General features: G+C 55.4%; 1 protein-coding gene across 1 annotated transcript in view; it reads left to right on the top strand.

The window, feature by feature from the left end:
- The window catches only part of ADAMTS16 (ADAM metallopeptidase with thrombospondin type 1 motif 16), a 182,078-nt gene extending 167,955 nt beyond the window's left edge, over positions 1-14,123 (top strand). The window contains exons 19-23 of the mRNA XM_069556383.1: positions 4,330-4,531; positions 4,707-4,901; positions 7,408-7,632; positions 11,856-12,003; positions 13,049-14,123. Coding sequence (XP_069412484.1) covers positions 4,330-4,531; positions 4,707-4,901; positions 7,408-7,632; positions 11,856-12,003; positions 13,049-13,164 — 886 coding nt within the window. The 3' untranslated portion in view covers positions 13,165-14,123. The remainder of the gene's footprint in view (positions 1-4,329; positions 4,532-4,706; positions 4,902-7,407; positions 7,633-11,855; positions 12,004-13,048) is intronic.
- Positions 14,124-14,435: the final 312 nt, after the last annotated feature.

The following is a 14,435-nucleotide window of genomic DNA, read 5'->3' as shown; positions in this document are numbered from 1 at the left end:
TCCCGACTCAGCAGATGGGCCCGGCCAGTGAACAGCCCATGCGTGGCCAGATGCCGGATGGACTCAGGAATCAGCTTCTCTCCCCCTTCCTCACCCTGAGTCCTGTGATCTCAGCTACCGAGCTTTCAGCTCCCAGACTGTCTGCTCTCTTTATTTAACGTGTTCGCAGACGCTCTCTTCCTGTGGCTAAGGCAGGTTTTTCAAACTGGCATCTGTTTATTGTGGGGTGTGCATTGTCATCTTGAAAGCAGTGGAGTATTTCCCACGATAACAGTAAACAAGGGTGTCGTAGTCACCGGCGATGGCAGCCCTCCAGTGTGAGCTGGTGAGTCCTACGGGCGCTCAGGAAGGAGAAGAATCCCTGTGATCTGACGGCGGCTACTCCCCACAGTGAGTCCCGGGGGAGCTCAGGATGTGAAAACACAGGTTACTGGCCCCAACAGCGTATGAAAGGAGCAATTTAATGAGCCCAGACTCTTGCGCCTTCCCATATACAGAAAAGCGCTAAATTCCTTCACTGGTTTTCTTCAACAATATTCTTTTGATGTTCAGACTACCTGCCCTTTGTTGCAAAACTTCTACGTATCCTGACTCCTCCCCTCAGCTCCTTGGAGAGTTCTCGCAGAGTTCCTTGAGATTCTGCCTCCTGGGCTTCAGCCCTAAAAATTCCCACCAAATAAAACATAACTCTCAGCTTTTTAGGTTGTGAATGTTTTTTAAGTCGACAATTTCATGTAGACGAAAAGCGTGGTAAACCTCAAATCGCCTGCACGTGTGACGTGGCTGTAGTTTCCTATGAAGACAAGATTCTTCTGTCTTCAAAACCCACACAGTGACCTCTGGGCCGCAATGGCAACTGTCCCAGTCCAGGCCACTGAGCATGGGGCATGTGAATGTCCGTGTTTGTAGTCACAGAGGATTTTAAAGATCATGTCGCAAAGTCAAAGCGGGCAGTGTGACTGAGCGCATCCTTCCTGAAGGCCATGACGGACACCAGCTGTGAAGGTCCCGACTGACGTGGGGGCACCTTGTAACTGGGGCTGTGTTCACGTGCTGTCCTTTGTCCTGTCCCTGGAACTAAACCCAGTGGTGAGCACGGCCTTCTCTAGGTTCACCCCGTGAACCGGGTTCTGCCCGGCCATTACCCCACGTGCTTGCTGAGTTATGAGAGACCACTCCACCGATGACCCGGAAGTTACTCCTGAAAATGGGATCAGCAGGGTGCTTCGTCTGAAAACTTTGACGGCAACCGGAAGAGTCACTGAAACCCAGTTCTAAAGTGAAGTTAGTGGTTTCTGATGCTGACTCTGTGACAGGCCTGAACTGACCATATAGGTGGGGCTCAGCCGTGGGCCACAGGCCTGGTCCCCGTCAAGGGTGACCTCTGAGTCTGAAAGGCAGTCACAGCCCTGAGCCTGCCTGGGGAGTGCTTCATGACAACGTACTGCACTAAACCAAATACCCTTGTTGAGAATTTGCATTTTCAAATACCCTTTTGCATTTTCAGAGGAAACATTAAATAACCAAAACCAAAATGTTGCTATTTTTTTAGTGGGAAGGCAAAAGTCATTTTATGAGAAGCAGCTCCTGACTGTTGACAATTAGTGACATTGACTGTGGAGCAGATGGTCCCAGGGAACCCTGCCCAAACTGCCGAGTAACTGCTGGAACTTCCACCACTTGTCCAGGCAGCTCTGAGAGCTGCAGGGTGAGTCCTGCCAGGTGACCCCTTGGCTGGGGCAGCACCGTGGTGTTTGGGTAGCTGAGTGCTCCAGGCCCTGCCTGGGACACCTGACTGACATGAGTCATACCAGCCGCCGGCTCTCTTTCACCTGGTGGACTTGAAAAACCAGACTGCAGCAGGACAGGTATGGCTACTCGTCAGCCACCCAACACGCCTCGTTCTGCTCAGTGGACCCTCAGACACCAGCACAGAAGTTTGCGTGGATTTTGACTCTTTCTTGAGCTGCAGTCAAGACATTTCCCCGGAGCTCTGCCTGTGAAACAAAGCAAATACTTGGCATCTCCAGATGCCATGTGAACAATTTTTGCACAGGACCCTTTCTTAATGGTGTGCGGCTAAGAGGAGGTCAGAGCATGAACCAACCCCATTGGAACAGCTTTAGATGGTGGAGACTGAGGACTTAACACAGGGATGTGAAAAGACTGGGAGCAGCCAAGACACCTCTGCAGCCCTGGGGTTGACCAGTTAGAGTTTATGAGGCTGCATGGTTGAGAGGCAACATAAGGAGTGGGAGGAAACATAAAAAATAGAAAAGCAATGGAGAGCCTCCAGATGAAGAATCAACACAGCCAGGAGCCCAAAGCCCGGGTTTCCTAAGGAGTTTGCATAATTTACATGGTTTAACATGATGGTAAAGACCAGGCTTCCCAATAGCTCATGAGGGTTTGATCCCTGGGTTGGGAAGATCCCCTGGAGAAGGGAATGGCAACCCACTCCAGATTTCTTGCCTGAAATATCCCATGGACAGAGGAGTCTGGTGGGCTCCAGTCCTCGGAGTCGCAAAGAGCTGGACACAACTGAGCAACTAAACAACAGCAACAATCTTGTTAACACTGAGAAGTGGAAGCATTTCTGCAGTTGGTACAGAACAGTTCTTAAAACAAAACTTTTCATTACAGTTTTAAAATAATTTTCTTAGAAAGATAATAGAGTCTGTTCATGAGAAATATTTTGGCATAATCTAGCTCAAAGCTTCTACAAACAAAGCTAAGTAAACATATCATGTTTCTGTCGACTACAAAAATCCAGTCGCAACCTGAAAGTAGAGAGTTATTTATCGGGAATGTTAAGGATTCCAAGCTCGGGAAAAGGCATCTCAGTGACCCTGAGAAAACTGCTCCAAGGGGGCAGGAGGGGGAGTCAGGCTATACACCAGTCTGCAACAAGGAGGGCAGGCAGTCTGAACATCAAAGATTATTAAGTAAGGAAAATCAGATACCAAGTTAAGGAATTTAGTGTTCTTCTATGCATGGGAAGATGCGAGAGTCTGGGATCATTGAAGTCATTCCTGTCATACGCCTCTCGGCTATCTGGGGCCAGCACCCTGCACATTTAAGGAGACATTTTTCTCTCTCTTGAATTCCCTTAGGGCCTTCTGGCTCACACTGGAGGGCTGGAACTGCTGACTGCAGCAGCCTTAAGTTCCTCATGTAGGGAGTCAGCCCAGCTGGGAAGTTCACATGGGAGGGCCGGAATCACAGATAGGCATGGCATCCTTGTTTATTGATGCAGCAGGCGCTATCCTGTTTCACAGTACAGCCCAAGCGCACCCAGTCCCCCTGCAGCGCTGCCAAGTATGAGGATGCATGTTGGTGGTTTTGTTCAGCAATTTGGGGCCACACAGAGTCGGACACGACTGAAGCGACTTAGCAGCAGCAGCAGCCTACCTAGAACTGGTACTATTTAAATCACGGCGTCTGTGGACACAAACCAAAACCCCAAACATGACAGTCTTCAGATCAATGACTTAATTGCAAGAAGGGCAGAGGACAGAGAGCCTTCTAAGTGATACCGCAGAGATGTAGCTTGTAAAGTCCTGTAATCAGCAAAAAAAAAAAAAAGAAAAAAAAGAAAGAAAGAAAGCTGTAGCGATGAGTTAGGTGAGCCATCTTTCTGTCGTTCTGTAACAAAGAAAAACCTAAACAAAATTTCGGAGAACCTATAGACTAAAAAAAAGACACATCAGCCAGTCCAAAGCAAGAGCTTTATTTGGATTCTGACTCCAACAAGCACATTAAATTTTGACAGGGACAACAAAATTGGGAATGGAACGTTGAATATTTAATGATTTTAAGGTATGATTGTTAAAATTTTCAAATGTCACATGGCATTATAATTAGGCTGAAAAACCTAAGACTCCTTGTCTTTTAGAGATGTGTATTGAAATGCTAGTATGTCTAGAATTTGCTTCAAAATGCTATAGGGATTGGGCACATAAACTGATAATCTTTGAGGCTGGGTGGACAGGGATACGGAAGGCCTTTATTTTTGTATACGTTTGAAATGTTCCTTTTAGGAAAAGGTTGGGGGGCGCGGGGAACAGACGCACTGCGTTGAGGGGAGTTACTTCCAAGCTCGAGAGGAGCTGGCAGGCAGGGGAGGGGAGGCCTGGCGTCAGGAACACTCATCAGGAAGTTAGAAGGGGCCGGGGCCTGGAGACCGCACGGGGGCCTGAGAAGGACTGCGCACACGGAGGCAGAGGCAGCGGGTGGGAAGTTATGCCTGTGGATGCCCCGGCCCCGGACCGGCCCCCTCCGGCTGGAGACGCAGCCCCGCCCCTCACCGCGCGTCCCCTGTCCCCGCAGCTGGTCGGTGGGGAACTGGAGCGCCTGCAGCCGCACGTGCGGAGGGGGCACGCAAAGCCGGGCGGTCCAGTGCACGCGGCGCGCGCACTACAGATCGGAGCGGGTCTCGGCCAGCCTGTGTCCACAGCCCGTCCCCTCCAGCCGACAGGCCTGCCAGCCTCAGAGCTGCCCCCCGGCGTGGAGCACCGGGCCCTGGGCAGAGGTAAGTGGGGGAGGGGGTTGGTTGGCATGGGTGAGGTGGTGAATGGGGTCCCCCCTGTGCAGTGCGGGGTGTGGGGGCAACTGGAGTCTCCCCGGCCTCGGGGCTCAGGGCTGGAGCCCCAGCTCGGTCCCATCCCCTCCTCGAGGGAGCCGACACTCGCTCTTCCTGCGCGCAGTGCTCACGAACCTGCGGGAAGGGCTGGCGGAAGAGGTCCGTGGCCTGTAAGAGCACCAACCCCTCGGCCAGGGCACAGCTGCTGCCAGACGCCGTCTGCACCACGGAGCCGAAGCCCAGGACTCACGAGGCCTGTCTGCTCAGGCGCTGCCACAAGCACAAGAAGCTGCAATGGCTCGTGTCCGCCTGGTCCCAGGTGGGTGCACCTTCCCAGGTGGGTGTGCCAAGTCCCAGGTAGACGCATTGGTCCCAGGTAGGTGTGCCAGGTCCAGGTGGAACTGGGTCGGCCACCTTCCACCTCGGGCCGCCCCTCCTTGCTGGGTTCCTCTGCTTCCGCTCCTTTCCTCTGTCTCAGGTCCCACTGCCCCTCGTATTCAGCCCCACACCTGGCCTCCTCTCCTTGGCGTGTCCTCTGGTTTTCGTATCTCATCCGTGGAGCACCCCACCCAGGTCACCCACACAATCATCCCTCCCTCAGTGTGGAGTGGGTGGGTGGGTGAACAGGTGCCGGCCGGGGAGAGTGTTCATCACGCCTGCTGTGGGCTGGGGGACCCACCTCACCCCGAGCAGCTGCAGCCGTTTCCCAGGATGTGCCTAGGTGGTGGGGCAGGGGGGTGACCACAGGAGGAGAGAGCATGTCCTGAGATGCACGCATGTACTCAGCCCACATAGCTGGTTTCCATAGCAACTGGGGAAAGAAGGCCCCCTGATCCCTGGCCCTCAGGGACAGACTCGGGGCCTCATTCCCACCTAGGCCACCAATGGCGTCTAGTCCAGGAGGGAGGAAGGCCTCTATAAAGTGATGGCATGCCAGGCAGGATATTTATCCCGAATGAGACAGCACTTGTTTGCCCCTGAACAGCATCACTACTGCATGAAGCCTGCTGCTGCTAAGGAAGAACTCCTGATTCTCTCTCACCTGGGACCAGGGGCATCAGTGTCTAGACTACTGAATCATCAGTCATTAGGAGACATTTGATTCTATGCGTATCTCCAGAGGCTGAGTCCATTCTATGCGTGTCTCCAGAGGCTGAGTCCTTAGGAAGGAAGCAGCTTGGTCTGCCTAGTAAGAGCTTCCCGAGTGGCGCGGCGGTAAAGAACCCGCCTGCAGCGGGCGTTTGATTGCTATGTTGGGAAGATCCCCTGGTGAAGGGAATGGCTGCCCACTCCAGTATTCTTGCCTGGAGAATCCCATGAACAGAGGAGCCTGGTGGGTTACAGTCCTTGGGATCACCAAGGGTCAGACATGACTGAGCGACTAACACACACGGTGTGTGGAAGGTGTCCAGGTGGAAATCCCTTGTCCTGAATATGTAACACATTTGGGCGTGCACACACACACACACCACACCCCAGAGCTTCTCTCAGGCTTGGCCCCAACAAGCCCCCGAGAGGAGCCCTCCAGCTCTGTTCTGGCAGCAGGACATGCCAAGCACGCCCCAAAACCAAGCCTGAGCCTGAGCATGAGGCCAGAGCCTCGGGTACCCAGCCTCCTCCGTGGATGGGACTTGCAGACATGCCAGCCCGGGGCAGCAATGCCAGCCCCCGGGACCTGCCCTCTGACCTCCGAGCCAGCCCTGGGGTGCAGGCTGTGCCTGGCCTTCTACGTCATCCCTGTGTATCACGTGGCTGCATCCCCACCTGGCCACAGGTCGGCCCAGGGCCCTGCTGTCCACACAAGAGGGTGCGGCTGCAGCAGCAGCTCGGGCTCAGAGTACCTCTGGTCAGAACGAATGCGCCTCCTGTGCTCTGTCCAGGACAGCACTCAGCTTCCCGGGGAAGATGGAAGCCCTGGGTCTCCCCCGCCTGTCCCTGTGTGAGGGGCCAGCATCACGCTGCTGTTGGGTGTGTGAATCTGAGGAGCTCTGGGGTTTACCTGACATCCTTGTTCGTTAGATTCCAGTGCATTCTGGTATCGGTTACAGCCCAGCATCTTCATTCCCCAGAGAAGTGATAGCTCCGGAATTACTCCTTCATGGTTTCTAATTGCCCTGCCCCAACTTATGTCTCTAGTACCAGACCACTGTGACCTCAAGATCTTTGGTTTTTTGTGGGTTTTTTTTTTTTGGCAGATACTGTTAACACCATTTTAAAATGCTGAGGTCCCATAAATTTCACTGACTGTTTGTTGTTCAGTCGCTAAGTCGTGTCCGACTCTTTGGAACCCCCAGCACACCAGGCCTCCCTGTCCATCATCAGCTCCCGGAGTTCACCCAAACTCATGTCCATTGAGTTGGTGATGCCATCCAGCCATCTCCTTCTCTGTCATCCCCTTCTCCTCTTGCCTTCAATCTTTCCCAGCATCAGGGTCTTTTCAAATGGGTCAGTTCTTCGCATCAGGTAGCCAAAGTATTGGAGTTTTAGCTTCATCATCAGTCCTTACAATGAGCATTCAGGGTTGATTTCCTTTAGGATGGACTGATTTGATCTCCTTGCAGTCCAAGGGACTCTCAAGAGTCTTCTCCAACACCACAGTTCAAAACGATGAATCAGGTGGCCAAAATATTGGAGCTTCAGCTTCAGTCCTTCCCATGAGTGTTCAGGGTTGATCAACTTTAGGGTGGATTGACTGATCACACATCTGTAAATGTTCAGGTTGATGTAATCAGGAGGCTTCTCCACTCAACAATGTGCGAGAGAGAGACGGCCACCACGCGGGGAGACGTGCTTTTCACACACGTCCTTGGCTGTCTTCTTTTCAGTGCTCTGTTACCTGTGAAAGAGGAACCCAGAAAAGGTTCCTAAAGTGTGCTGAGAAGTACGTGTCTGGGAAGTACCGTGAGCTGGCCTCTAGGAAGTGCCTGCACCTGCCACAGCCCCAGCTGGAGCTGCAGCGTGCCTGCGCCCGCTTTCCCTGCCCCAAGCGCCCCGCGTTCGCTGCTGCAGGACCCCCGCGGGCCGGCTGGTTTGCCTCACCCTGGTCTCAGGTAGGGATGAAGGGGTGGCGGGCGGAGCCCCTCCTCGGTGTTGCCAGCTGCCTTGGGCCGGAAGGTTTCTGCCGAGTGTAGGCCCACGGAGCCAGCTCCAGGCCCTTCCCTCCAGAGCCCGTGAGGTGTTGGGTTTCTGGGGGTCGGGGTTGCGGGGGCGCTTCCACAGGGTGATCTCCAAAGGTTACTCCATCTTTTAGGGCACTTGTGATTGTTCTAGGGCTTCCCGGGGAGTGCTAGTGGTGAAGAACCAGCCTGCTGACGCAGGAGACGGAGGATTTGTGGGTTCCATCTCTGGATTGGGATGATCCTCTGGAGAAGGAAATGGCAGCCCACTCCAGTGTTCTTGCCTGGAGAATCCCACGGACAGAGGGCCCTGGTGGGCTCCCGTCCATGGGGTCGCAAAGAGTCGGACACGACTGAACACACAGGCGCAGCGTGGTTGTTCTAAACCTTCACTCTGTGGAGGGTAAGAGGATGCAATGGTTTGGGTAAGAGCTGGGCTGAGCTCCCCAGAGTATGGATGAGGAAGAAATACGAGATCTGGAAGAAGCAGGTGATTGTAAGTCTGTTTGGGTCAACCACAAAGCTGAGCAAATGAGGATGGGGGTTGACCCCCCGGAATGGCTGTGACCCACCTGGTCCCCGGCCTCGGCCAGCCCAGGCCCAGAGGGGCTGCAGGATCTGTCCTGGGGTCCCCCTGTCCCTGGCTCCCTCCTCCTCCCATGCTCCCTGCGGCTGTAAGGGAAGATTCTGCACTCACTACTGTTGACCCAGCCTCCTTCCTGGCCCTGCTTCTGGCTTTGGGCTCCAACAGCCCTCTCTGCCTGTTGCCGTCTGTGGGCGAGGGCAGCACGGAGCAGCTCAGAGCCCAGTGTCTTCTTGGGCACTTGGGTCTGGACGGTCAGTTTTTAAGAAGCAAAGGAAGGGACATCCCTGGCTGTCCGGTGGTTGGGACTTGGCCTTCGGGTGCAGGAGGTGCAGGTTCAGTCCCTGGAGGTAAGATCTCACATGCCTCGAGGCCAAAAAAAACAAAACATAAAGCAGAAGCAGTATTGTAATAAATTCAGTAGGGACTTTAAAAATGGTCCACGTCAAGAACACAGAGAAAGCAAATGAGCACGATGGCGGGCACGGCCACGAACGCCTGTGCTCCCACCTCGGCCAGCTCTCATAACCATATCAGGCAACACTGGCCCCAGGACCTCCGAGGTGAAGTCCTACCAAGTTTATGGGATCCACGGGGCACCAGGCCACCAGGACACCCCCATCGCAGAAGACCTCTCAGGGCCAGCAAGCGGGATCTTCGCTGATTCCAGAGGCTGATCTCGGGAACCACAGGCAGACATCTGCTCCCCATCGCTTTCAAAGGAACTTTCAGGAGTCTTCGTCTCTCTCCAAATCACTTCCCAGAAGGCATGCTCCGTGCCTGGTGCCACAGGAATGACCCGAGCAGCTGCAGGTGGCCGTCTTCCCTGCCCAGGTAGTGACTGCCCTCCCAGGAAGCGCGTCCCGCCTCCTCGAGCTTCCCAGGCGCCCTGTGCTAAAAAAGAAGTAAGGACAGAAAGCACACTCTGGAGTGGAGAATCGCGCCTCCTGTCCCAGAATCGTGCCTGGTCCGTACTGCGGCCTCGTCAGAGGTCAAGACCAACCCCGCTGACGTGAGCTGCTTGAAAGCGGATGCAGTCACAAGACAGCCATCCGGACCGGTCACTCCGTGGCGAGTGTCCTGCTGTTCTGCAGTGTGTTCCCCGTATTGGCATATGTGTACACGTACCCACGTGCACATTTTATATACACAGTCCCCAGTGTCTACCAGGGCGCATGCTCCATACTCAGTACTCAGGGAGTGTTTGCTGGATGTGGAATTTCAGATGGAAAGCGAATCCATGAGTGCCTGAGGGCAGCCCTGCCGGGTCCTTGTCTGGAGGACTTTCCCCCCCCCCAGCAGAGCCCCACCCTCGTCTGGGGTCGCTGTCACAGTCACCGGTACTGTGCGCTCTGTTGCCAGGCCGTGTAGGGCAGCACCATCTTTAAAGCCCGCCGGAGGCTGCTCTTTCTTGCCGCCCACTCTGCACCCTGCCCTCTAGTTGTGTTTTTGCCTTTGGTTCTGCTTCTCTTCAGACTTGGGGCTTCCCAGGTGGTGCTAGTGGTAAAGAACCCAGCTGCCAATGCAGGAGACACAAGAGACACGGGTTCAGTCCCTGGGTGGGGAAGATCCTCTGGAGAGACAGCATGGCAGCCCACCCTAGTATTCTTGCCTGGAGAATCCCACGGACAGAGGAGCCTGGCAGACTGAGGTCCATGGAGTGGCAAAGAATTGAACACAACTGAAGTGACTTAGCACCCACATCTTCAAATCTGATGTCGCTTTTTCATTTAGAAATACATGAACTCCTCTCCGAATGGTATTAGAAATTGCTTCATTTAAAATACTGGACCACAGGACATTTGGACTGTATCCTTTTCAAGCATTTCCTGTTTTAAGTAGATCAAAAGTATCAGCATGTTAAAACGTGGATTTTAATTGCAAAAACTGTTTTCTGTGGATAAAGTTACATCAATCTCTGTGCCCACAGCTTGAGTTCAGTATAAACAGATGTGATATACGCAGGGAGTGGCAGTCTGCCCCTGCTGCTCGTGATGAAAGAAATCCAGCTCAGAGGCAGAGAGGCTCAACACCACGGATGAGAAAGTGAGGATGAGAACTAGGAACCACATCCCCAAGTGAGTTCCCAGCCCGGGACGGGGGCTGAGGGAGCGTCTGGGACCCGAGTCAGAGGCCGCCAGGCCAGGAGCGTGGCTCTGCCAGGAAGCTCAGAGACGCCGCAGCCCCAGGAAGACAGCTGGCGTGACCAGCCGGGCCTGAACGACTCAGGTGCATCACGAGTCCGAGACGCCGCAGCCCCAGGAAGACCCGGGCTAGCGGTGTCCTACCCCGAAATGGAGCGGCCCACAGCGTTCGCCAATGTTGGCTTTGAAGAGCAGGGCTCAGCCTCACAGGGTGGGTTCCAAACCCACAGGCTCATCAACAAAAAGCCCTGGGTTTTCTCTCCAGCGGCCGAGACATCCTGTCCTGAAAGACTGAAAAAAGAAGAACCAACGATTCCTTCAGCTTATGAGCTCTGGGGACTCTGTTTCCAGCTTCTCTCCTCCGTCGAGGGGCAGATGTTCTACTTAGCCCATCACTGCATCCCTCTCCCAAGGGGTTTACAAGCCACCTCCGCGGGCTCTGTCTGCAGCAGGTCCTCAGCGTCTGGCCACGGTTTCTGCCGTGGAAGACCACCTCCAGGCCGCTGCTCCAGGGGGATCCCGGCATTGGTCCTGTCCACACATCTTGGCAGCAGCCTGAGTCGTGTGTGTGTCTCCAAATCAGCAGAGCTTTATCCTCACGCGTTAATGCGACTATTTAATGTAACCCACCGCGCACCAGGATCTCCAGATCGTTTTCTGGCCCCGTCTTTCTGCAGGGGCCCCTCTACCACTTAACATTCTTAGCATTCTTGAACACGCAGCCTTGTGTGAGCCGTGCCGCGAGCTAGTCAGAATTTGGTCTAGACTATGAGCCACTTTCTTTCTGGGCAGATTCATTGCTGCAGGTTTGGGTCCCTCCGTCTCTGATCGCTCCCGTCTCTCCTGGTTTCTTGCCGGCAGTGGGTCTCCGATGGACCCACCGCCGTGGTCTATGGGGTATGTGCCCAGCCCGCTGGTGAGGACCGGTCTGACTGAGCTGCCTCTCCCTGCCCTGGCTCTGCTGCGCTCTCAGCCTCAGAGTGCGGGGCCCCAGCGTAGGGACACAGTGTTCCTGAGAGGGGGCGGCCACGCCCAGGCATCCGGAGTCCCTGCAAAACTTGGGGTCAGGAGGGGTGAGTGTCATCACGCCTCTGCGGTTGGGGGCTGGCTTGTCAAGCTTTTCTGAGTCAAGGGCACCAGAAAGGCTGGCTTGTGAGAGCGTCTCGTGACGGACCTGCAGCCTGTATCCCCAGATGTGTGCTGCTTTGTGTGTATGTCCATCGAACCCTTGATGATTCAAGAATATTCAGACTTCTGGGCCCGTCTTCACAGTGTCCGTACCTGGGAAATATGCAGCTGTGTTCAGCCCCCCACCCCAGTCCAGAAACAGAGAGAGACCGCCTTGAGGAGCCTGGGTGGAGGGGACCCTGAGAAAGGGGTGGCTGGACGGCCGGGTGGCCCAGCGTGACAGTGGCTCGTGTCTCCCGCAGTGCACGGCCAGCTGCGGGGGCGGCGTGCAGACACGGTCCGTGCAGTGCCTGGCGGGGGGCCGGCCAGCCGCAGGCTGCTCCTTGCTGCAGAAGCCCGCAGTCTCCCAGGCCTGCAACACCCGGTTCTGCCCCATCGCAGAGAAGAAAGGTGAGTGTCGGAGCCCCCTCTCCCCTGCCTAGGTTTAACCTTTTCAGCTGGGGCTGTCGGGTTTCTGGAGTGGTTGCTAAGAAAGCTGACCCACGAGGGGTCCCCGCGGGTTAGAGGGTCTTGTGTCCACTACACCTGTTCTCTCTCCACCTCCACCAGTTTTTCCCCCGAAAGGGCCCACGGAGCAGACCGCTCACTGCTCACACCTTCCTCCCCGGAAACGGCACAGGCGGCTGTGAGATCCATTTGGCTTCCAGCGAGCACGATTGCCTCTTTTGTTTCAGTGCTGCTGTCTGTATTCAGGAAAGGCCATTCTGAGTAAAGCAGCCTTCTGCACCCCAAGCTAAACGAGATCCCAGCACATTCATTTATTGTTGACGTTCAGTCACCAAGTCGTGTCCCGCTCTTTTGCAACCCCGTGGACTGCAGCGTGCTAGGCTCCTCTGTCCGTGGGATTTCCTTCAGTTCAGTTCAGTCGGTCAGTCGTGTCCGATTCTGCAACCCCATAGACTGCAGCACGCCAGGCCTCCATCACCAACTCCCGGAGTTTACTCAAACTCATGTCCACTGAGTCGGTGATGCCATCCAACCACCTCATCCTCTGTCGTCCCCTTCTCCTCCCGCTGCTCCTCGGCTGCTCAGTAAATGCACACATACCCAAAGTGCCTTGGGGATTTGCAGCGCCGTGCCCTGTCTGTCTGTCTGTCGAGGTTCCTGGAGGAGAAAATGGGGCTGGAGGAGAGTGAGTGGTCTGCTTCAATCAGGGACCCGAGAACCGGAGTCCAGTCCACTGAAGACCCATTGTCTCGGGTGGCTGAGTGGTTCCGTGGGGGGTGTTTGGCACGAAAAGCAGGAAATGCCAGCTTTGCAGGAACCTGCCAAGAAAGAGCTTGTGAAAACAGCACGACCCACGTGGTCTGTGTGACCTGCGGAGCAGCCCTCCCTGCAGAGCAGGCTTGCCTTGATTGGCCGGGGTTTCCGCGGGTGGCGGCCGGCCCTCGGCGGGGTGCCGCGTGGAGGCTGACGCGGGGCTGCTGGCTTTCAGGCGCCTCCTGCGGGGACCGCTTCCACTGGTGCGCGCTGGTGCCCCAGCGCGGGGTGTGCGGCCACCGCTTCTACGGCCAGCAGTGCTGCAAGGCCTGCTCCACGTCCAGCCTGTGAGCCGGCAGGTGCGGGGGCCGCCTCCAGCCCCCGCTGGCCGTGTGGTCTCTCCACCAGCAGGCGTCCCAGGAAGAAGAGAAACCCGTGCGGAGCTCTTGGGCCGGACTACTTGTGTGCCTGTGTGTGCAGGCACGTGTGTGTGTGTGTTCATCCCCGGGCACACAGGCACAGGCTTGGCAGGGAGGATGCGTGGAGTCAGGACAGAGCTCCCCAACCTGCTCGCCCTGAACCGCGGAGCCCTGGCAAAGCAGGCTGGCCCGGAATAAGGAAGGCTTGCAGAAGGTCTGCTTCTAAGTACCAGCCCAGCTGCCACCTGGAGACCACCGCTTCCGGAGGCGGGGCCAGCCCCTCCAGGCTGCGTCCCCAGCGTCCCGAGCGAGGCCCGTGTCCCGCCCCAGCGGCAGTTTCTCTGTACAGGGACCCCGGGGACCCCAGCCGGGTGAGCTGGTCTCCATCCTGGTGGGGAGCCTGGCCTCTGGAAATGGGAAATGAAATCCCCGCCATGGTGCTTCTGTCCCTTTCAGACCCGTTGGAACCAAGAAAAAATTCTCATACGTTGCCTTTTTTCTCTGTTATTTACAAGTGAGTGTTCCTATTTAAACGCATTTCTGAATGCTTTTTTCTTTCAAGTGGCAGAGTGACAGGCTGGGCCCGAATTAGAGACTCCGTGGGGTTTACACCAAGCACTGCGGGCCGAGATTGGCCCACTTGGGTTTGCTTTTGTGTGCTGCAGGGTTTTCGATTTTTTTTCCCCCATAAATTTTGGTTGTTTTCCTAACATTCATTCAGAAGGGAGGCCAAAGATTTCCAGGTGAAAAGCTAAGCAGCAGGGGGCCTCCAACCTCCCTTCCCCCACCCAACCCTGGATTTCAGTCTTTTTCTGCGGTGTGGTCTCCATTCCAAATGGCACCTGGATATTTATATTTGCTGAAGTTCTGTAATAAATTTTATATTGTGCAGCATGCTTCTGAACAGCTGTGATTCTTTGTGAGGTTTACTCGGCAATGCGGAAGACAAGCACAGAACCGGGAACCTCGCCTCAGAGAGGCAGAAATGGGGCTCAGAATCTGGTAGAAAGTGCTAGAAGCAGTCTGAGTGGACAGTGCCCCCGAGTGAGGAGGCTGCAGGGAAGACAGCTGGTGACCTGGGGATGGTGGTGGCCAGTGCCAGGGGACAGGGCCACAGGGGCTCCCTGCCCAGGGACCGGGTTTTCTCCAGCTGTACCTGCAATCTGCAATGGGCAGGTGCAGCCTCCCTAGAGACGCCACAAG

The sequence above is a fragment of the Ovis canadensis genome, chromosome 16, assembly GCF_042477335.2.
Source record: "Ovis canadensis isolate MfBH-ARS-UI-01 breed Bighorn chromosome 16, ARS-UI_OviCan_v2, whole genome shotgun sequence".
In the NCBI taxonomy this organism is placed as follows: Eukaryota; Metazoa; Chordata; class Mammalia; order Artiodactyla; family Bovidae; genus Ovis; species Ovis canadensis.
This window is presented reverse-complemented; position numbering and strand designations above follow the sequence as displayed.